The 23,306-nt window shown below is 43.5% G+C and overlaps 3 protein-coding genes across 5 annotated transcripts in view; all 3 read right to left on the bottom strand.

The window, feature by feature from the left end:
• On the bottom strand, positions 1-5,580 carry LOC132971871 (interferon-induced protein with tetratricopeptide repeats 1-like). Its single transcript, XM_061034638.1, has 2 exons — positions 5,438-5,580; positions 1-2,561 (listed from the first exon to the last, which is right to left on the bottom strand). Exons 1-2 carry the CDS (start codon positions 5,440-5,442, stop codon positions 1,256-1,258), a joined length of 1,311 nt encoding a protein of 436 aa, XP_060890621.1. The 5' UTR covers positions 5,443-5,580; the 3' UTR covers positions 1-1,255.
• Positions 5,581-6,299: 719 nt separating this feature from the next.
• Positions 6,300-17,905, bottom strand: orc1 (origin recognition complex, subunit 1). 2 transcript variants are annotated; one of them, XM_061034636.1, is made up of 18 exons: positions 17,593-17,905; positions 16,341-16,468; positions 15,601-15,773; positions 13,932-14,382; positions 13,610-13,847; positions 13,073-13,198; positions 12,348-12,410; positions 11,929-12,033; positions 11,594-11,819; positions 11,393-11,499; positions 10,218-10,319; positions 9,718-9,889; positions 9,236-9,343; positions 8,871-9,020; positions 7,431-7,550; positions 7,183-7,352; positions 7,002-7,089; positions 6,300-6,643 (listed from the first exon to the last, which is right to left on the bottom strand). In XM_061034636.1, exons 1-18 carry the CDS (start codon positions 17,685-17,687, stop codon positions 6,449-6,451), a joined length of 2,817 nt encoding a protein of 938 aa, XP_060890619.1. In that variant the 5' UTR covers positions 17,688-17,905; the 3' UTR covers positions 6,300-6,448. The 2 variants fall into 2 exon arrangements, with proteins under 2 accessions (XP_060890619.1, XP_060890620.1); XM_061034637.1 differs by lacking the exon at positions 13,073-13,198.
• A 4,670-nt stretch (positions 17,906-22,575) lies between these two features.
• LOC132971836 (interferon-induced protein with tetratricopeptide repeats 1-like) overlaps positions 22,576-23,306 on the bottom strand; it is a 41,228-nt gene continuing 40,497 nt past the window's right edge. For both annotated transcript variants that reach the window (XM_061034611.1, XM_061034604.1), the window contains one exon: positions 22,576-23,303. The gene's annotated coding sequence lies outside the window, so the exon portion shown is untranslated. The remainder of the gene's footprint in view (positions 23,304-23,306) is intronic.

Genomic DNA, 23,306 nt, shown 5'->3' with positions numbered 1-23,306 from the left:
AACATTCAAAGTTTTATTAGTGAACATGTTTATTTGATCACAGCATGAACACAATCACCTTCATCCAAAAATAATATTCATCAAATTCACTTCTTTTTGCAAAACCAAACAACGCAGGGTTATCTATAAAGCAAATGTTCATCACTTCAGAGGAAATTCAGAGAGCTTTTTTTATTGGCAAAGTCAAGATTTAGACGACGTAAAAACAATCAGGAACACAAACCACATGAAATCCATTTGGGTCAAAACTCTATCAAGTCATTGAAATGCATAAAACAAACTCACAGTGCAGATTTATGTGGCCGTGTTTAAAATTTAACATGAATTTGTTTAAAGTTTAACCAAATCAAAGTTGCTTATTCTTGAATATTTAAAAACACATAAACACAGGTTTTAAGGATACATCATATTCATAATTTATTTACATGTTTCGCTGCACCCTTTCACTTTCACATCTGGGAATCATCTTTTATGAAACATTCAGACGGAGGAGGTCAGAAAAAAGTGTCCCAATGGATCGATACAAAAACTACTGAGCGCCTGTAGCTAACTGCTAACATGCTAATCAGCGTTTCGTTCTGAGGACATCACATTAAAGGAAGAATGTATGACTTTTTGATCCAGTAGATGTCGCCCTTGAGCACCAGTGTGAAACCAAAACAAACTGCTGTTTGGCCACGCCTCCTCCATACTGAAGCCTCCGCTCTCCTCCAGCAACACACCTCCAACACCCCTCCCCTCGCATTCCCACGACTGAGTTATAAAATGGATCGCACCATAATTAAACACTATTAAGCATAAGCGGCAGACAAAATCGTCCTTTACTCAAACTGCAATCACCTGTCCTTCATCTTTGTGTTAGCATGCTAATGTTAGCGCTCTTTAGTTAGCTCGTAGCTTCACATTGCATGTTAATTGACACGGAATGACCGTGATCTAAAAACTCTTGCATGACATTCAAGGCCGTCCCGTCCATGTTTACACGGCGCCGACAATAACACAGCCAGCAGAGACTCCTGTTACATGTCGGTATGAATTTGTCAAACATTGCTCGATTTGTAAACGTTAAAAAAAAAATGGTATTTTAGCGTTCCCTGCAAAGAAAGCTTAATTATACTGAAACTAATCGAGGCTGCTGTAAAACTTCACCGTTTGAAATCACTGTATGATTTTCATAAACCGCCTTAGCTTCATTTTTGCGAGTGCTCCTGATCTTTTTTTAGGTGATACACTACCTCCATTTTTCTGGAGGACACTACAGTTTCAGTTTAGCCAGAAACTCTTCTATTTCTTTACTCTTTCGGTTCCACATTGTTGTGTCTTTTGTTCTCCTCAGAGCTTCGATGCTGTCGTCACGGAAGAAGGACTCGACTGTTATCGAAGCAGCCCTCATGTGGAACTGCATTGACCCTTCATGATCCTGTTTATCATGGTATAAGTGCTTTGCAAAGCGGTTGTAAAGCACCTGTTTCTCTGCAGGCTCCAGATCCCTTCGGAGCAGTTTCTGGAATATCGCCTCGGCTTTAGCCTTGTCTGACTTTGCGTACACACTTGCAAGATCAATTTTCTTGACGAATGAAGAGTTAGGGTAAAGAGAAATAACCTCTCGATGGAGACTGATTGCCCTCTCTGTCATGCCTGGCCTTGGGCGACTCTTTCTGAAAAAAAACAAGATCTTCCACTTGTAGCAGAGTGCAACACATCTCTTAAGATAACGCTCATCTGGATGTTTTTTCAGAGCATCCTCTGCCAAATCAATGGCCTCATCTACAGATATGTAGTATGTGTAAAGTCTCAGTAATGGCTTTATACCGCTGTAGCTGCTGACCGGATTTCTCAAGATCTGACTTGCCAACTTCTGTGCTTCATCCTCAACTTTTTGTCCTTTCTTGGCAAGTTGCGTAAGGTAGACAGCAGCGAGGTACAAGTTCTTTGGATCCTGATTCCTTGCGCGTTTCATTTTCTTCAGGGAGTTAGCGTCTACCCCGCTTTCGCTGTGCTTACTGGCACACACTAAACCTAAGGCATAGCTGGAGTCCCACTCCACCCTGTCCGGCTGCATCCTGATGGCTTTCTCGAAGAGATCTGCAGCCTGCGGCTGTACCTTTTTACCGAATTTGATCAGGGTCCAGGCCTTTTCAGCGCAGATCTCTGGATGGAGGTCGCCCTGGGATGGAGATGGGTATTTTTCCATCAGGGCATCAACCTTTGACAGGTAAGCCTGACTCTCTGCTTGATCTCCCATGTGGTGGTGCAGCCAGGCCAGGTTCCCGTAGTTCACCACTAACCAAGGACCCTCATCTGCCTTTCTCCGCTTGTTGAGTGCCTCCGTAGCCTTCTGGAACAAACTCTTAGCCTCTTCATTTAACCCCAGCTTATGCTCAATAAACCCCCGCAGGTTGTAAATGTGGCCCAGCCATCGATTCCCCCTCTTGGTGCCGATGTCCTCAAGCTTGTCCTTGAAACGTAGAAGTCGGGACTTCTTGGGGTCGAGAGCCCAGGAGAAGTGGCACTGCAGATCCTTCAGCTTGGACTCAGAATTTCTTTGACTTTTAGAGGCACTAGAAGAAAAAAAAAACATCAAAACATATCATCATTAAGTTAATACAACGGACCCTGAAGTATGATAGGCTTAGATCAGATCACCAATGTTCATTTGATATTTTTGTGGAATAGGAAAATAAAATAACATCATCAGCTTCTTCTTCATGAAACACAGATGACTCAGATCCTTCAGGGTCGGACTTACGGATTTATACAGAGGGTTTACAAAAGGTTTAACGTAGTGATGGTGGGGCTCTGTTGACACATATCAATCAATCAATTTTTATTTGTATAGCATCAACTCATAACAAGTGTTATCTCGAGACACTTTACAAAATGCAGGTAAAATACCTTACTCTTTGTTATGTTACAAAAGAGCAGGTAAAAGACCTTACTTAATGCTATGTTACAAAGATCCGGCCTATTCATCATGAGCACTTTAGCAAAGCAGCAAAAGTTACAGTAGTAAGAAAAAACTGTCTTATTAAAAGGCAGAAATCTTCGGCCGGATCCCCGGCTCATGACGAAACAGCCTTCACAGGTCTAGACTGCGCCGGGCTTGGAAAGGGATAGGGGGAGAGATGGGATAAGATGCAGGAAGAGGGATAGGGAGCAAGGGGGGGGGGGCAAGCCGTCCATCAACAATCCGGTGGGGAGGGGGGTTGCATATGACTCCTGCAGCGATGTGTGCATCACATATTATCAGAGGAAACATAACAAACGCCAACAAAAGAGTCACCACAAGAGTCTGCTTCAAACCAACACATGAATCTGTTCTGCTGTGGGCCGGACCCACCTAAGGGGACCTTTGACCTTTTATCGGTTTGTGAAAAATACACTTTTTGGTCAGCATGATGGATGGGTGTAAAACTGCGGCAGAGTCTGCTGGACAACTCGGGCAACAAGTGGTGGCACAAGCTCAAAATGTCAGTGTCCTTCACAGGGACAAATAGAATTTAAAAATGTAAATAAAAAAAAAGAAACACAAAATGTACAAAAGGTGCAATGTAGGAGCTGTGCAGTCGACAATGAGAAAGAAATCTTAGTGTATATAAATCTACTCTCAGAGTGCATGTAAAGAAAATAAAGTCCTGGCAGAAGCCAATGTATGACGTCACAACCTCTGTGTACTCATCCAGACTGTTTACAGCACGACTGCATCATACGTGACGCAATGTCAGAATGACTGGACTAATGTTGGCTGATGTTTAATCAGGTGTTCGTGGCCTGTAGCTGTTTTGTGCCTCTTGTAGTGATGAGACAAGTTTGTCCCACCTGGCTGCACGCCTCTGTTTGATGTGTTGAAATAAATCAGACAGTCACACTGACGCCCTCGTGTGGTCTTTTTGAGCAATGACACTCACAAGGGCCAGGCAATATGAAAAGCACAGACAACAGTAATAAACTAGACAATTTGCATTTACCTGCGGAAAATGCATGGGAATGCTGACCGCTGAAATGTTTTGCAAAACACTGCTGAATGAAGAAGAATTAGCAGAAACAGCTGAAGGATTAGAAGAAGATGAAGAAAAAGTAGAAGATGTAGAAGAAGAGGAAATGGTAAGAGAAGAGTAGTAGTAGAAAAAGAAAAAGTAGTAAAATCAGAAGAACAAGAAGTAAAAGGAGTAAAAGGAGTAGTAGAAGGAGAAGTATTAGTAGAAGATGAAGAAAGTAGTACAAGTGGTAGAACAAGTAGAAGATACTGCATAAAGACTGCTTGGATGCAGTCAGACAATGAGAAAAAGGGGAAAACGTCTCCCTATTGAGTGCTCATTTCAAGGGCTTAAATTGAGTTGGTGGCGAAATAATCTTTTTTGTGAGCAAGAGGACAAATGGCCAAACGCGTTGATGTGATTTTCATGTCTGGGATCCAAGAAATGTGGAAACCACGGCGATCTAAAAAGTTAGTCACAAGAGGTTTGGTCAGGGAAGTTTGGCTGAAGTTTACCATTACACCAGATGGTGAGTTATGTGGACCACCTGCCGCTTTGAAGCTCACAGTGTAAAAACCTTTGCTCTGATTGTCCTGAAAACTCAATGTGTGAGAGAGGACAAGTTTTCCTACATTTTTAGGGTAAATTTATATGTGTGGGGTGAACATTGTGGTCAGTAGAGCAATTTGTTCGGGAGATTTTGAAACTATCTCAGAACTCTGTCCCACTCTAGCGATGATGTCACTCACTCTAGCCTGAACATTCCACCACACACACACCCATTCAACAAATGTGAACGCAGTTAAAAACATCATAAAACAGTTGGAGGTACAGTTTGAAAAGTATAAAAGATAGCAAGATGAGTATGTGAAAGTAGTGGAAAAGTATGTGAACGTTTTAAAGCAAAAATGAAGTCTCTAGGCGGAACGGAGCCAAAGTTCCGTAAAGTGGAAAAGTGAAAAATGTTCCCATTCATTTGAATGGGGAAAAAAATTGTAAAATTTTGTGGGAAAAGTGAAATAACTTAAAAAGTAAAAGTAGTTGAAAAGTGAAGTCATAGCCATCATGTCATGAAGAAGCTGAATAGTATGATAGTTGAATGGTGAAAGTAGCACAAACGGTTGAAGTAGAAGCACGGCGAAAAAAACAAGGAAGTATAATAATAATAATAAAGATTTGAATAACAATAGTATTACAGCATTCCCACTAATAAGTCAACAAATACATGGTGAGTCATGAATAATTGCTGCTTCTACTTATTAAAAAGATCTGAGTAGTTTAAAAAAAATGAAATAATGGAGGACTGGAAAACATCTTCATGGACTTTAAGGATCCAAAATATAAATTTGTGTGGCTTTGTGACACAAAAAAAAAAACATCAATGATGCATGAATTCCTAAAACCCAAAACCATCATAATGATCTCTTACCATGGTAAACAATGCAGAATCAAAACCTCACCTCATTTTTCAGCTGTAGTTCTCTCCGTAGTCTTTATGAGTTTGGTCAGTTTGGCGGATTCCTGCTGTAGTTTGAGTTTGCAGAAACAAAATAACAGGACATTCACGAGCACGCATATATAGTCTACGCAGATGTTAGGAGGCGGGGCGTTCTCGGAGTCGCGCAGCGACCTTTAAAGGAAATGGGTGAAGCATGACGGATATTTAGAGAAAAATGTGACTCTGATGTGTGTGAGGAAGAGCGAACGAGTCCGCGCCTTGAGTTTCGTTTTCGGGGAATGGAAACCTGAAGTCTGAAGCCGCCTACAGATCAAAACAAACGAGCATGGATTAATATAACAAATTTTTAATCTAGAGTTAAAGTCCCGACTGAAATCACTACTTTTAATTAACAACAGAAAATAAAACAAATGTCTGCATTATTATAAAACCGTTCTCCCTCTATTTAAATAATGATTTCACTATTTAAATGTGTCTTTATTGGTTTATTTTACTTTATATTCTGTATATTAGTCATTGGGGGATTTGTAGACAGACTAGAGACGTGTTAGAGAAACACGGTGAAGTGGATTTTCCAGAATCCACTTCACCATGTGTGACCTTTAAAATATTAAACTTAAAAGTTAATGTAACAAGATAGTTTTCTCATGAACCTGAGTGTTTTTTTCAGTTTAATCATCGCAGCCAAACAACACCGAGGATAACCTTTGATGAGTCTGTGTTTTGTTTAACAGAAGTATTTGGCTGTAGGTTTCTGTTTCTGTTCCTTGGAAAGTTAAAGTCCTGATTAATGAATAACGAAACCCACACAGGCGGACGCTTGCAGCGCACCTTGTGCAAACACCACACGGGGCCAAAATAGATAAAAGAATGCCAACGAGGTTTTTATTCTTACAGGAAATATTCTCCCAAATTAAGAGGCTGGAATTGAATATCAATCAGAGATAAAACATTAAAACCATAAAAACACATTGAAGTAAACATGAAAATACAAAATCATTCTCGACATCCTTCAGTCGGCCTTCAGGGCGAACACCACGTCGTCCTGGCTGACATTGAGGCGGACCCGCTGCAGGACTCCGAGGCGGCTCGGCTCCAGCAGGAGGATCCTGCAGGCTCCCAGACGCTGACACACCGCCAGGCCCTCCGACACGCTGATGGGCTGGAGACCCTCCACCCGACACAGAGCCTGGTGCTGCACAAACACCTGACAGACGAAACACAGGGAGAACTCAGCAGGATATAATCAGGAGAATTCACCTGGAGCCAGTGGGAGGGGCCAGTGGGAGGGGGGGTGGTGACGTTTATTCCCTGTGATCGCTGCACGACCATAGACTGTCTGCACGCCACCTCTACCATCTCTGTAATCAACCTGCTGCTGCATGTTTCCTGTTCTCCAGGATGTTCTTCTCCACTCTTTAGTTCACATTGAGATTCTGTTATAATATCTTCGTATTTGCAGATTTCTTCAGCCAGCAGCTGTGAGAGCTGCACAGCCTGTTTCAGGAAGTGAAGAGTGATAATCAGCTTTTTCTACACTTGTGTGCGGTTTTTTTTTTTTTTACCTGCTGGAAGGTGGCCTCCTCCAATCCCAGCCGCCGAAACTCGGCGATGATCGCCCTGAGGAGGAGCTGCTCCTGCACGGACGCACACCTGCAAACAGAAAGAATCAGTCACTTCACCTGCTGCGTCACACCTCCACAAATCAATCCCTGCGTCTTCAACATGCCCAGGATGAAGGCTCACTTGATGGCATTGATGTAGGCGGAGGAAAACATCTCATTCAGCGCCTCCATCACATGACTCATCGCCACCAACCCCGTGGCAGAACGGTCGGCGGCCGAATGCTCGCAGATCTCCGTCGCCCTGCGGCAGATGTCCAAGCAGCGCCGAGCGTCGCCCGACAGAGCGGCCACCTGCAGGAGGAGAGGAAGAATGAGTGAACCGAGCGGAGGGAGAGAGAAGGTGTGGAAGACGTCGTGATGATCTCGTACCTTCCTGGAGACGAGCTGCAGAGCGTCCTCCTCGAACGCCTTCACCTTGTTCAGCCTGGACGTGATGATCTGCTGCAGCTGCTTGAAGCTGTACGGCTGGAACGACATCCGGGTCAAACCCTGCAAACACAAACGCACACATTTAGTCCATCAGCGCATCGGGCCGTCTGCAGTAGTTTACAGTTTTATCCAGCAGAGGGCGCGCTCCGCGTTACTTGACCTTTGCATGACCTCTTGACCTCAGTAAATGAAGACGGTAATGTTGTGGCAAAAGCATCGAGTATGATTGAGGAGACGCAGACTGACACGAGGGAGACAGCAGCCCACTGAGACACGGGGTCACTACAAACTCACAACTCTCCAAACTGGCTCGCAAATAGAGCGCCACAGGAATGAGTCCTAAAACCAGGAAGTAAGTTAGCATTTGAGCGCCATGGGGTCTAACGTCTAAAAGTCAACGGGGATTTTGAATGTGTTTGTGGTTAGACGCCTGAAATAAGGTCTGTGGTTAACACAAGCTGAAGAGATGTTGGTGTTTTGTTAGACCACATAAACTACGTTAGGTAATACCTCCACTTGTGAAGTTTGAAGTTTTTACTCGTCTTTAAAAAGGCGGTTGCTAACAAGTGGCTAAATGAGACTACAGTGGTCGTCGGGGACATTAAACGTCATCACGCCGGACACAGAGGACGGGAACTCTCTCACTAGTCGGAGATGTCTCCTGTAGGTTTAATCTTTAGGTTAAGGTGAATATTATGTTAGTAAACTATTTATTAAGCTACGTGGATTAGTTTATCGGAGATTGTCTGAAGCGTAACGCTAGTGACGTCACAATCATCCGACCGCGGCGTAGTTAGCTTGTAGCATAACGTTAGCTTTTTACTTCTGTCGGCCGCATTAACGCTTCAAACATGATAAAAATGGCGTTCATCTGTGAAGATTATCCTGCTGAATAAAACGCCTACGCTTCAGAAACGTGCGTTTGTCACAGAGATTATTTTCTGTAATGATCCAAAATCCAATGAAAACATCCCATAAGCGAAATCTCGTTAGACGCCATGGCGATGCTACTTCCTGGTTGGCCTACAAAAATACGTCATATGGTTTGTTCTCTATATTTGTGTTCTTGTCAGCAGGGGATATTGTGAATAAAAAAAAAGTTAATAGATTTGTGTTTCAGCCGAATAATAAAAAAAAAATAAGTCGGGACCTTTTGGTTTAAAGTTCATTATTGGTCAGCGCGGTACGGGGCAACTGGGTAAGTTTGGGTGCAGCCTGAGTAGATACCAGCTCGATTTCTCGCCTGTTTTCTGTAACAAAACTCGTTCAGCTGTTCCCGAAGATGTAAAGAACCGGAGTTTAGTTTATTTTACATTTAGAACAAGTTACAGCTGACAACGCCGACCAGTCGATGGCGGCGGAAGGTGAAGCCAGTCTCACCAGTCTGCTGGCCACCCTGTTGATCATGATCCTCTCGGGCAGATCCATGGTGTTGGCGATGGTCAGCACCACCAGGCGGGCGTGACGCCGCGTCGGCCAGTCGAACAGGTTGTACATCACGTTCTGCTTCCTGGTCCATAGCAGGTCCAACTGCAGGAAACGAAAAGGTTAAAGAGGGTCAACAATAATAATGACACATAAAAAAAGCGTCTGAAATCTTCAAGAAACACAAAAGTAGTAAGAAATGGATGCCACGGTAGACGAGTAGCTCCTGCGTCCAGCGAGGTTAAACTGATGATGTCATCGCAGGAGAGTGGCAGCTCGTTTTTTTACTTGAAAAGAACGCACTGTGAAACGGTTCTTACCTCGTCCACCAGCAGCACGGTGCTCTCCTTCCTGGGTGCAGGGTTACTGAATCTCTTCTCCAGCAGGGCGGCAGCGTGGTCGGCTGTGGCCTTCTGACCTGTCAGTTTCTGCAGAGAGGAGAACGCCAAGTCAGTGAACGCACCGAAAACTTTAAATAAACTGGAGCATAAATTGTCCCTTTAATTAAAAGAGAGAATGTGCAACTCTGTCGCCCCTTGAGCTCCAGCATGAAACCAAAACAAACAGCTGTTTGGCCACACCTCCTCCACACTGAAGCCTCCGCTCTCCTCCAGAGACACACCTCCAACCCCCCTCCCCTCGCATCCAAACAAAGGAGTCAAGCCGGCCGTTAACACTATTTCCACACGTTACGTCCAGACGTCTTTGCTGCTGATCACAGACATCTCCGGTGAAGTGGAGACACGACCACATGTCACAGCTTCCTGAAACACTTCCAAAGCAGCTCAGGTGTGTTTCTCACCTGCAGGATCTGCACGTAGGCCTGGTGAGGGTCGGTCATCTTCATCCCGTTGATCTCGATGAATTGGAAAGGAGGAATCTCGTCCTCGTCGGCGGCGTGCTGCAGGCAGCGCATCACCTCGTGCACCGTGGCTGTTTTCCCGGTGCCCGGCACACCGGAGATGTACATGCACCTGAAACACAAACAACAACAACAGGACAGGTGAGCGAGGACACCTGAGGCAAAGTGAGTTCAACATATCCAGCGTAGACTTTGGTTATCTGTCGTCATGGAGACGAACAACCTGACCACTTTTTCAGAGACTTCTGCATCCACAGTGATGAACACATCCGGTCACATGCAGTGCCGGAATAATCCACCAGGGGGCAGAGAGAGAGCAGCTTATTGTTGGTTAAGGCCTCACATGCTGCCTGACATCAGCACGATGTTCTGGGACTACAAAAATCTGAACGTTTGGGATCCTGTGAAGTCTGAGACCAGGATGGGGATGAGGATCTTACCCTCCCGTGCCGTCCATGACCTTGCTCTCCACGAAGCTGTAGATGTCCTGAAACTCCTGCTCCCTGCAGGGCAGCGACTCGGGCACCGCGGACACGTGCAGCCTGACGACACAAATACACACGTCATTACAAACCACATCGGCAGACTGTTTCACTCCTCCTGGCATGTGCTGCTCCCTCATGCACAAAACTCCAGCCCTGGGCGGCATTGTTCAGATTTTTGCACGTCGGAAATCGCTGAGTCGGGACCTTTGGGATTGTCAACAGGCTGTTGGTTTAAAGCTCATTACTGCTACGGTAAAATGAAGACGTGTATCCAGTTTGCACTCTGGAGCCCTTGTTTTAAAGGCACACAAAACGCCGTCGTCATGGGAACGATTTGCCCTTTTTGCTCAAATCTGCAGCTCCTCTGTGCTCAAATGTACGACAGAGGTGTAAGTAAGAGCACTCTCCGACCTCACTGAAAGTTCTCCTCTTCAAGGACAGGTCCTGGAACTTAAAGAGCGTCACTATGGAGCTCGTTTATTTAAACTGGACGGTTCACATGTTCATATTCAGGACAGATTTTAACCCTTCGATGTCTCATAAATGGAGGTCGTGGTTAAAAGGTGTCATAGTGCGACCTCTAAAGAAATTCTCATAGTTTCTGCTTCTGTCAGCACAATCATCATCAGCGAGTTTTAACTTGTTGGTGGTTATTTTTCTGCAGATCATTTCAGGGTTTTATTCATTTATATTTAAAACTTTTTTCACTAAAAAAGGAACAAAATGTTTTGAGTTGTGACGAAATTCATGAAAGGCAAAAAAAAAAAAAAAAACTGCAAAAACTAAAAAACATTCTCGTCTAAAGACTAAAGGCTCCTTCAGATAGGACGCTGTGCGCTTTGCACGCCGCCTCTCAAACCCATTCATCGTATAGATGTTGCACGGCCTGAGGATCTCATGAGCACACTTCCTACATATTGTGCATCCAAAAAGCAACTTTATGGTCACCTAGCAACTTGCAGCGGTGATATGTGCGTGCACGGCTGCCTCCCGTCTGAAAGGCCCTAAAACATCTTATTGGAAAACTTCTGAGTCGTGATCAGCGTTTTGTAATTTATCATGACGTTCTGATAAGTGTTAACACGTCCTGTAGGGATTTAGATCGGGGGTCAGTCGTCACCGTCTCTCACCTCGTCCTGGCCTCCTCCAGAACGTTCGCTGGCTGCCGGGCCGGCAGAGACCTGCTGGGGATGCTGGGAGTTGCTCGACGAGGAGTCCGCGGCGTTCCGGGCGTGATCTGTCCGAACAGGAAAAAAAAAAAAAACAGATTTGAGGTGGTGATAAAGAAAAAAAGATTCTCTCTGATTCTGCAGCCGCTTGCGGACGTTTACCTTCTTGCTGGGAGTTTTTCGAGGCGTTCTGGTCGAGGAGCGAGTCGTCGTCTTCGTCTTCGAGCTGGGAAGACGACCACGTTTTCTCACTTCTTCTTCGCTATCTTGCACCGACTCCCCCTCCTCGCCATCCTCCTCACTGCTGCTCTGAAGCTCCTTCTTCGATGGAACGAACTCGTCCGAGTCGTCCGCGTCCGAGTCCACGTCCTGCTGCTCTTCCAGATTCCTGATCAGAGAGACACCGAGGATCAGAACCACAAGAAGCCAGGAGGAAAATGTTGATCGATGTTAGAGTCGGCAGAGGAACGTTTGACCTCCTCCTCGTCTGCACTCACAGCTGTTTCCTGATGCGAGACGACGACAGGCAAGCAGACTTCCTCTTCGAGCTCCGCGGCGTGGTGACCGGCAGCATCGGAGAGTCTTCATGGTCCACTTCAGCCCTGAACAAAGACACACAGAAACAAGACCGGGTCTTAAGGATGTGGATTCATCTTTCAGCAGACCGAGTCAAGACCCAGACCAAGACCAAGGCGGGACGAGACCGAGTCAAGACCCAGACCCAGACCAAGGCAGGGCGAGACCGAGTCAAGACCCAGACCAAGGCGGGACGAGACCGAGTCAAGACCAAAACCAAGGTGGGATGAGACCGAGTCAAGACCCAGACCAAGGCGGGACGAGACCGAGTCAAGACCAAGACCACAACCCCCCCCCCCCCATATGTTACATTCAGTATCCTGCATGTGTTTGTACTCACAGCGATCCCAGCGACGGTTCCCTCAGGATTTTGGTCTCTTTTTTCTGAGAAGGAGTGGTAGCTCTGTTTGAAGACACAATGGATCATTAGCCAACATTCAGTGCAGTGATGGACAGTAGCGCCCCGTGTCACCAACGTTTGTGCGCGGAGAAGAAAAATGCTGCACGTCTCTATGACAACAGTCTTTTAAAAATGGCCGCTGCATGACCGACCCCTGCTCCGTTACTTTTTTACTGGATGTTTTATAATTAGAAGGTTTTTTTTTTTTTTTGTCCTTCACTATGAAAAATCAAACGGAGAATGTTTGACCTCCTACTTTGTCTGGACACGGAGCGAGGGCACGATCCCTAAGAGACAAACATACGTTTTGAAAAGAGCGGCGGTGACGTCCCGAGCGCCTTTCTAAAAAAGATTTTCAACTCGAAGCGCTCAGAGCAGGCGCACAAAAAGGCAGAGCACTTGGAAAAAAACGCTCGGTGGACACGGGGCCTGAGGGATCAATAAAACAAAACATTAACCATTTAGTGACCTGATGGTTTATCCTTAAATAGTGTGACTGCAGCTAAACCTTAACCCACCCGTGCAGAGTTAACCTCGAAATGAAAAAGAATAAAACAAACGTCCACCACAAACACACAGGCGAGAACCTCAGGTGCAAAGATCTTCTATTAAAAAGGAAGATGTGCTCCAAGAATCAGACGTTTAAAGTTATAACCAGGCCTCACTTCTGCCCCCTGCTGGCACACTTTCCCCTCGGCGTGGCGGTTCTTCTTCTGGGCGTCTTAACCGAGCCGGTCGGTAACCCCGCCTCCATCACGTCACCCTGCTGAGGACTTTTATCCAACAGCTCCCTGGAAGAGGCAGCAGTGAGGCTGAACTTTTTAAGCTGGATATCCGGTTTAAACTTTTAAAAAGGTGGAGTCGGTTTGTTAACACGACATTCAAACTGGGCCCCTTGCCACCAGAAGCCCCGCCCCCTGGGCTCATCACCACCCCAGAAGCTCAGAGGACAGGGTCTCTGCAGACACAGTCACCAACACACATGTATGGAGGCCCAGAAGGCCCAGAAAAAGCTCCCGACTCTCTTTCACTTTATCTAAAAAAATCTGTATTTGATCCAAGCCGGATGCGTATTTCTACTTCCTGTTTGAATTTGACTCTCTATGTGACTGCGCCCTAGTTCAATCATGACCTCCTAACTCCACGTGATGCCGGGGGGCCACTCGATGTGCGACTGTGTGTGTGTGGGGTTGAACTCTGACCTGGTGGAGTCGTCCACAGATGACGGCGGACTGTCCATCTCGGAGATCTGCAGTCTGTTGATGACGACGGTGGAGGGCTTCATGCAGGACTTCCTGAGGGGGGTGAGGCGGTGGGTGAGGGGCAGAGTGAGAGGGGGAGAGGACGACAGCCGCTGAGCCAACATCACCTCCGACTCCAGATCCTCGTCCAGCAGCTGATCCAGGACGTCGTCCCGACTCATCGTCTTCTTCTCCGGGCCTGAAGGGAAGAGGACGGCGTTATATCAGGACGCTACATGAATCATTTCCATCTTTATCTTTGCTCATACGCGTGATCACTCACTGCAGAGCGCCAGTTTCTTGCGCACGCCGGGCGTTCTCGCCGTGGTGTTCCTCCTCCTGGCGCTCAGACATTTCGAAGCGGACAGTTTGGTGGCCGAGTGCAGCGACTCCGCCTCCGCCGCGTGACAGGGCTTCCCCGCGCTCGCCGTGGCTCTGCTGTACCTCACCTCCCCGGACGCCACCCTGCGCATGACGGCGGGGTCCGGGGTGGGCAGGGCGCGGCGAGCGGGTCCCCGTGACGCCGGAGCTGCTGCAGGCGGGGAGCAGGGAGGGGAGGGGGGGAGGGAGGGTTTGGGAGGGGGAGGCGGGAAGGAGGAAGGAGGAGCAGCAGCAGAGTCCACCAGAGCAGAGTCCACCACCTGGAAGTTCTTAGAGTCCCAGGAGAGCTTCACGTACAGAGCGTCTCGGTCGCCGGCGTCCGGGAACGGAGCCTTTCCATCCACGTGCTTCACCTGCGAGCGACGGGACAGAAACGTTAAAGCGTCAGTTCACCTCGAGCAGGCACACACGTTTACCCACAATCTGGCGAGTTACGCCCTCGCCAAACGGAAAAATTCCAACCCTGCTGGCACGTTTTGTTTTTAATTCAACTTAGACAACGTGCAATTTGTGACGGACTCAACCTCTCCTAGAAACAGGGGGCGGCAAAACTCTCATCACGCAGGTGAGACTGAGGAAGATGAAGATTTATCCGCACTCTTCTCAAACGCCACAAAATGTTTTCACATTTCAAACGTTGACTGGGAACAAGAATGTAAATTAATCTTTAAGACGACACAATCAAAATATTGGAAAGAATTTGCCTGGAAAATTAACATTAACAGGGTTTTCACAACACCAAAAATCACATCAAAATACAATTTAAATCACATCAAAATACACACACATATATATATATATATGTGTGTGTATTTATCAGGAAGAACTGAATGCTGGAGGAAGTGTGGGGATCAGGAAGCAAATCATTTACATATCTTTTATTCCTGTCCTGTGTTGGGAAGGTTTTGGGGGAATTGTTCAGGAGAAAATTACTAATATTTTTAACTTACAGAAACGACTTCGCCCAGTTAATATCATACTTGTTATTGCTCCACCAGGAACAGAGAAGGAAGGGGACAAATATTTGTACACAATAATACGCATAGCTGCATTAAAGCAAATTACACGAAGCTGGCTGGATGATAAACCCCCCCCGTCTATTAATGCATGGAAGTTAACAGTGGAAGATATTAAAGAAATGGAAAGAATGACGTATAGGCTCAGAAACAGAGAAGATGAATTAATGTGTTACTGGAGTAAATGGATAAAGGAAACAGATAAAGTGGAATAATAACAGGTATGTAAATTAAATTATATTAAATTTTGAGAGTAGTATTTACAGTTTTATTTCATTATTTTTTCTTTCTAAATCTTAATTTAATTATCTTTTTTCTCCTCGTACCTTTTCTTTGGATTTTTATTTTATTTCATGTTGTATGTATTCTTGTATGTTTAAAAAATTATATATAAAAATGTGCCAGGATGAACAAAATATGTGATGAATATGACAACTTGTAATGTAGTAAAACAGCCTGCAATAAAGTAATAATAATAAAAAAAAAAAGTATTGCATACAGGAATCCAGTAAAAGCTGGGAGAAAAGGCAGAACGACGCAGACTGGTTCCCTCACCTGCACGGGTCTGAGGATGGACTCGGCGTTGACCTCGTCGTCACAGCTGCGGCCCTGATAGAAGAAGATCTCCTGCGGGTGCGGCTCTCTGCCCAGCTGCTTCAGTTTGTTCGCAGGCACTTCAGACACGCGGACGAACCACTGGACCGTCGCCTTCTTCTGCTTCCCGCTCTCTGAAAACACAGCGAGCGAGGAGACGTTCAGGTGAGAGTCACTGAGGAGGGAACGACGACTTGAGCGTCCCGGGTTAGAGCCCGTTTATTTTTTAAGTGTCCTGTTTTTGTGTGTCCAGGAGAAGAAGCTCTTATGCTGATTCTGAGAAACCAAACCTCCTGCCCCCCCTGCAGGACTAACATAGGTTCTAGGGGGGCAGGGTCTCCTCCATTGTCGCTCCCACCCTCTGGAACTAACTCCCTACATACGTCAGAGACCCCCCCCCCCCCCCCCCCCCCCCTTTTCTCACCACCTTCAAGAAATGCCTAAAAACTCCCCTCTTCAACATCGTCTCTGATTTCATCCTCCTTCTCTCTTAGTTAAGCGTCTTTGAGTACTCAGAAAAGAGCTTTAAAAAAGTCTATTATTATTATTATTATTATTCTACAGGGATATGAAGAACCTGGTTTCTCTGTGTGCAGGTAAACAACAGATCCTAAAGATGATCAGAACCAGGAGGAGACTCGGAACCGGGGTTACTCAGGTCCATGTGAACACACTCAGCGACGTCTCTGAGAGCGACTCACCGTCACCAAACAGCCGGACGACTTTGGCCACGTACGGGTTGTCTTCATCCTCGCCCTCGATGAGGATGTGCTGACCGATGTTAATGATGGTGATCCTCGGGAGACCCTCCACGCTGATGGCCAGAGAGCTGAGACACAGACACAGTTTGATTTTAAACAATGTGCTTCTCATTTGTTTTTCTCTCTCTTTATTAAAACTAAGCATGACAGAAAGCTCTCACCAATTTAAATGTGTCTATGGTAACTTTGGTTCTTTCATGCTCGTGTGACTCGAGTCATTTTCAAGAGACTCGCGCCTCTTGCTCCTGCAGTAATTTGACTGGATGTGCGTTTATATGATTTTTTGAATTTATTAAGTTATGTTTTGAGCCTTTATTAGAGGGGACAGCTGAAGAGAGGAGAGAGAGACGGGGGATGACATGCAGCCAAGGGCCGAGGCCGGATTCGAACCCACGGCTGCTGCAACGAGGACTATAGCTTCTGCACATGGGGGCCGTGACATACCCTACAGGACGCAAACAGGGACGCTATCAGCATCCCGAGTGTGTTATATTCATGTTATTTTCTAAAATTTCTTATTTTTTCTTGACATCTCTCCTAATTTAAATCATTAAATCCGACCTCTTAGTTTATCACGATTAATCAAGTTTGAAATTCCATTATTTCCGATTTAAAAATAAAAAAAATTGTTAGGCTTTTATTGTGTATTTTTGTAAACTGCTTTAAACTGAGAGACTTTAACGTGCCATTTAAATTCAACCCGGCTTTTATTTTGAAATTACCTTCTGGTTAATTAAAGGTTTGAAAAAAATTAATGCATTAATTTCAGAACTTAATTAATCACGACTAACTAGTTAATGCTGACAAATAGAAATCAATATATTATACATATATTATATATCCTAATTTATGTAAATCTCCAAAGACCTGGTCGCTTGTTTCTCTCGCGAGATCTGGCAACATGGACGGTGGGAAGAAAAAACGCTTAAAACAAAAACATAAAAAAGTAGGAAAACTGAGCAAAAAGTAAACGTAATGTAGAAATATATCTGCAGCAGAGTGACGAATAATATCTAAAAAAAAAACCCAATTTGGAATAAAAATGACTGAACTGTCAATTAAATGTGATTAAGTTTGTTTTTAAACTCAGAAAATGTTAAACAATTCAGCAGTAGGATTTATATGTGGACACGTATTATTATTAAATGACTTTAACACGTGTTTATAAAAAATATAGACGCTTAATACTTACTTATAGTCGTATATTTTTAGTTTTCTGTTGAAACTTAAAGATCTTCCACGCCACTCGTAAACTCGCCTTATCCTCAGCCTCGAGGAGTATTTCATCCTGACGTCACGTCCTCCGATTAAACTGTAATTAGTTTAAAAAGAAATAAGCTTTATGTCGGGGATTGAAGCCAATCTGCGCCGTTTATCTGAAGCGAGACAAAAACCAAAACTCTGTAAAAAATGTCTAAACTGCCAACATCATTTCGCGCGAAAAGTGCGTCGTTTCCGGTTGTCTTCTTCTTCGTTATCTTGAATGGCGGGCTGCAAACCGACATAAAAGGTGTTAACGCCACCTACTGTACCGTCCTGGTTTTAACCCCTGACCACATTCCTGACGTCATCACACACAATGTAGTAATTCTAGAGTCTCTTGGAGATTATTCCTCTTCATTTTACTTTGTTGACTTTCAGAAACTCATTTTGGTTTTCAAAGCAATAATGGATGTGACACTTAGCAGGGCAACAACAGTGAGTGCTGTCAGATGGGGCCCCCTTAGGGAGGTTTCCTACTGTCATTTTGGGCCACTGCTTTGGTTTACATTTGTGAGCCCTGAGGGGCCCCTACTGGTCTGGGGCCCCAAGCAGCTGGGGCACACACACACACACACACACACACACACACACACACACACAGAGTCCAGAATAAACATTCAGGAGAATGATGTATAACTCAAAACAAGATATACAATGAAAAACAAGTGTTTTGGGGAAATTCATATGCTGTCAATATCAACCTGTTGCACTGACAGAGTATGAGGTTTTTGTTTTTCAACATCGGTTTTCCTTTTATTCCAGGATTCAGCCCAAAACTTCAATTCACCATCAATGATGAGCCGGAGCCCGGAGTGGGGCGGAGTCAGTACAGGAATGCAGCATATAGACAATGTGTGTTATGGAAAATCAACTGGAGAGATACAACAAGTCACAATATACATGGGTAACACTTTACAATAAGGTACACACATTTTGCATACTTACTGGGAGACGAATGGGAAACTAACCACTAGATATAAACCGGAGTGCATATGTGAAAAGGGCTCTAGGTAACCATTAGTTAACAGGTAGATTTGTGTGGTTTATCCAGCTTTCATTATCCGTTAAATAATCATTAGCTACTCTACAACATGTGATGAAGAAGTAATCCATATCTACCCAGTACGTTTTCTAATGGTTACTTGAAACTTTAATCACGTTATTTTTGCATTTCAGCATGAGCATACAAAAAAAAGTTTGGGTTTGGTGCTACATTACACAAATTTCCTACCAACATAACTTGAACTGCTCTTCTGCTGTTGTTTGTTTGGAGCGACAAGTGGTTCATCCATGCCATGATTGATGATTAGTCTTTCACTGTGCCAAGACACACATGATCAGAAAATGTGCTGCTGTGAAATGTTCTTATTCTCCCTGACACAATAAGTGTATAAAAGGCTCAGACAGTAGGTATCGTTCCTGTTAATTGCTCACGCTCCTCCTGCGTGTTGATGACGTAAGCATCTCAAGCTTTTTGCTTCTGCCTTTTCCTTTTCAGTCGCTACATAACACATGACTGTTGACTATGTTTGAACTGTCTGTATTGTTTAAAAATGATTGTAGATGTATAATGGCTGAATAAAATACTCATACATACATGAAGAATTAAAAAAACCTACAATCTACTAACAGGAATCTCAGATCATAATATAATTTTGTTCTCACAAAAACTCTCAAAAACAAGATTTCCCAACTCATACACAACTAGAAGTTGTCATGAGTTCATTCCACAAAACCAAATTCCAAGTCTGGACGCAGCTCTCAAAGAGAGTGACTGGAGTGAAACTCTCATGAGTGAAAATATAGAAAATGGTTGTGATATATTTGGTTTAAAACTAAATGAAATAATGTCTCCATTTCTGAGAAAGGGAAAACAAAGAAAAAATAAAAGGAATCCACTGCCCTGGATAGATGAAGAATGCAGAAAACTAATGAAAGACAGTATATGTTGCTTAAAATAGCATTAAAATCAGGTCTGACCACAGACAGACAGAGATTTACCTCAATTAGAAATAAAGTAATAAGCACAATGCGGCGGGCAAAGGCAAATTTATTCATGACCATTATTGAAGATGCAAAAGGAAATAACAAAGTTATATGGCAAAATATTAATAAACTAATTGGTAGTCAACCTAAAAATGGCACTGATCATTTTGAAATAAAACTTAACAACGTACCTGTGCAAAATCCCTCAACTATAGCCACTGAAATGAACAAATACTTTATGAATTCGGTTAACGAGATAACACAACAGTTTACCCCCCTAACTGTATACATAACCTTCATAATCCCAATCATGCAGCTTTTAAGAAAGCAGAAATATCTGAAGTAGAGGTGATGAATATTATTAACTCCCTCAAACGGTCAAAATCCAAAGATGTGTCTGGACTCGACACACATTTTTTAAAATTGTATAAATAATCATTAATTGTACCAATTACACATTTGCTTAATTTATCCTTTAAACCAAATGTAGTGCCCTCAGCGTGGAAGCTTGCTGTTATCACCCCAATTTTTAAATCTGGTGATAAAACAGAAATGGCAAATTACCGACCTATCAGTATTCTACCCGTAATCTCCAAAAGAGAAGTGGGTCGCAAAACAACTGAATATACACTTAAATAATGGCCTTAAAATCAAAAGCCTTCTTGATAGGAATGCCTGTGTAGGTGCTGTATTGCTGGACCTCAAGAAGGCTTTTGATACCGTCAACCATACTGTTCTTATCTCAAAATTAACTTGTTACAATTTTTCACAGGAAGCACTACTCTGGTTTGAATCATACTTATCAATTAGAAAACAATGCGTGTCCATCTCTGGCACCAAATCCTCTTACCTTGACTGTCCAACAGGGGTCCCACAAGGCAGTATTTTGGGACCTATTTTATTTACTATTTATATAAATGACCTTCCGGAAGTGTGTAAAAATGTAAACATTCAAATGTATGCTGACGATGCCGTTGTTTTTGCACAGGGCAGAAATACTCATGAAGTCTCACAAATTTTAACAACAGCCATGACCCAAGTGCAAAGCTGGGTCAAAGATTCATGTCTTCAATTAAACGCAAAGAAAACGGTCTGTATGATGTTCACTAAACAGCCAACCAGCCTTCAGCAATCCGGCGTTTACCTGGAAGGTGTAGAGCTTAGTCTAGCTAATGAGTTTAAATATTTAGGCCTAACATTGGACCCAACATTAACATTTAAAAAACACATCAAACAATTAACAAAGACGGTAAATTTTAATATAAACAATTTTAGACAGGTAAGATCCTTTATGAATATAAATGCTGCTCGAATGGTTTTACACTTGATGATTTTTTCACATATTGAATACTGTATAACCACACGGTCACTTTCTGCTGGCACAACACTTAAACCAATACAATCTCTTTTTAAAAAGGCCATAAAAATCTTTGACAAAAAGCCATTTTCGTTTCACCATTGCACTCTTTTAGATAAACATAATTTACTAAATTTCCATAATTTTGTTCATTTTAAAAATGCATGTTTTATATATAAAATTTTGCACAGACTTGCTCCTCCTCCTTTGAAGGACTTTATAAAGCTGAAATCTGCCAGTGGGATCGGCACCAGGGCCACAGCCCGAGGAGACTGTGAGGTCCCATACAGACGCACTACATTCAGACAAACTGTTCTGTCAGTCAAAGGAACTAAATATTGGAATATTCTCCCACTCACAATAAGAGACTCACAAACATATGCATCCTTCAAAACACACCTCAAACAGTGGATAAAAGAAAACCAAGTCTGTGAACACTTTTAACCTTTAACCTCTATTATTGTCTTGTGTCACTTGTGCCTTTGTATTTCATTTGTATTTTATTTGTATTTTATTTGTAATTTGTCTTTCTCTCTTACCTGCCTAGGGACAACAGATGGAAACTAGCACTTCTGCTATAATCTGGCATTTTTACAGCTGTAATTGTTACAGCTGTTCATTCATATGCACTGTCCCAAACAAATAAATAAATAAATAAATAAAATAAATGATCAGTTTGCCAGCGTGCGTGTGTTCGGAAAGGAGAGCGGCAGATTATAAATTCACCGTACTCTGCAACATGATGATGAATCAGTTTATGGACGCCATCTTGTAATACTCTTAGTTTACCAGCAGATGGCGCCTGTGCTACTTGTAAACCCAGACAGTAAAGTGTATGTGAAGTTGTTAATCTGTCTAAAGAGCTAATTTCTTCCAGTTATGTTTGTTGAACTCGAATATTTCTGCCAAATAACTTACTCTAATAATTATAAGGAATATATTATGTTAGAAATGAGTGTTAGTTTTCTATTTAATCTTTGTGCTGGATGTGAACATTGTTATTCATGTCATGTTTGTGACCCTGTATAAACCAGCTCTCTCAGAACGCTCCGTTTTGGTGTGTGTGTCTCTTTAAATGCAATGAGCCCCCCTGAGTTTTCCTAGTAGACATCACTCCTCTGTAGAGAGAATAAAAATGGAGGATCTGCGCAAAAGTTTTGTTCTAGGCTGGGGGTGGAGCCCATGGGTGGAGATACCAGGGGGGGAGGGGAGGGGATTTTTTAAAACCAGAATCCCACTGTGACATCACAAGGAGAGCACATTTGAAACTGAGCATTTTTCTCTGTGTTGTAAGACTTATGCAGAACTCAAACAAAGGACTGGATGGGTTTATTTCACATTTTGTGGGTCAGTAGACTCTCAGGTTACCCAAATATGTGTTCAAAAACACTGAAGAAGTGGATTTTTCATAATATGTCCCCTTCAGGATTTTAAAAATAATTTAGTGTGATAGGCTTTAGCAGAATTAGGACGCTTATGATCCGACGAGGCTTGAATTTCTAGCTCCGTCCTCCCGATAGTTTAGAACTGAAGAAGGTGAAACCACTGAAACAAACAACTTCAAGACGATTTCTTGGTGTGCACACTGTTCATTTATTGGTATAAAGCTTAAACACAGCTTGAGCAAACAGGAGCATCTTAATATATAATTTTCAGGTCACAGCAAATAAATTTTCACATGAACAATGAGGACTTTAAATATCCAAAGTGAAGCACATTCTTATAAAATCCATTAATTCTAAACACTGAAAATACAGCATTGAAAAAACACAACAGAAGCAAAATACATGATAATCACAATTCACACATTTCTTTATTAAGTATTCACCATGACGACCGTGTTTTACAGAGGACGTCACACCTACCAGGAGCTAGGGTGGAAGAATTAAAGGTCACATATTCTCCTCCTCTTCTTCAGTTTAAATAAGTCTCAGAGCTCCTCAAAACATGTGTGTGAAGTTTCTTGTTCTAAATCCACTCTGATCCTGTATTTGATCATGTCTATAAACCCCTCTATTTCAGCCCTGCTCAGAACAGGCTGTTTCTGTGTCTATACCTTTAAATATGCAAATGAGCTGTGTCTGACCACGCCCCCTCTCTGGAAGGGCTTGGGTGTACTCGGTCTTTCTCTCTCCATGTCCTATTGTTTACGGTGAGAAGGCAGACTCAGAGGGCAGAACAAACACCTAGCTGTGGGAGTGTCACCCACCTGGGGGAGGGGCTACTGCCCTTTGTGATGTCATGAAGGGAACTCCGTCCTGAATTAGTAAGTCGTTCCCAACTCTCTCTCTCTCTCTCTC

This window comes from Labrus mixtus, chromosome 3 (assembly GCF_963584025.1).
Source record: "Labrus mixtus chromosome 3, fLabMix1.1, whole genome shotgun sequence".
Classification (NCBI taxonomy): Eukaryota; Metazoa; Chordata; class Actinopteri; order Labriformes; family Labridae; genus Labrus; species Labrus mixtus.
This window is presented reverse-complemented; position numbering and strand designations above follow the sequence as displayed.

What these genes read in the sequence shown, in the direction of transcription:
- orc1 (XM_061034636.1), bottom strand. Translation starts at nt 17,687, where the DNA reads ATGAAATACTCCTCGAGGCTGAGGATAAGGCGAGTTTACGAGTGGCGT. An exon ending in GTCATGGACGGCACGGGAGG is followed by an intron (nt 9,890 to 10,217) that starts GTAAGATCCTCA and finishes TTTGTGTTTCAG; the next exon opens with GTGCATGTACATCTCCGGTG. An exon ending in CCGTGCTGCTGGTGGACGAG is followed by an intron (nt 9,021 to 9,235) that starts GTAAGAACCGTT and finishes CGTTTCCTGCAG; the next exon opens with TTGGACCTGCTATGGACCAG.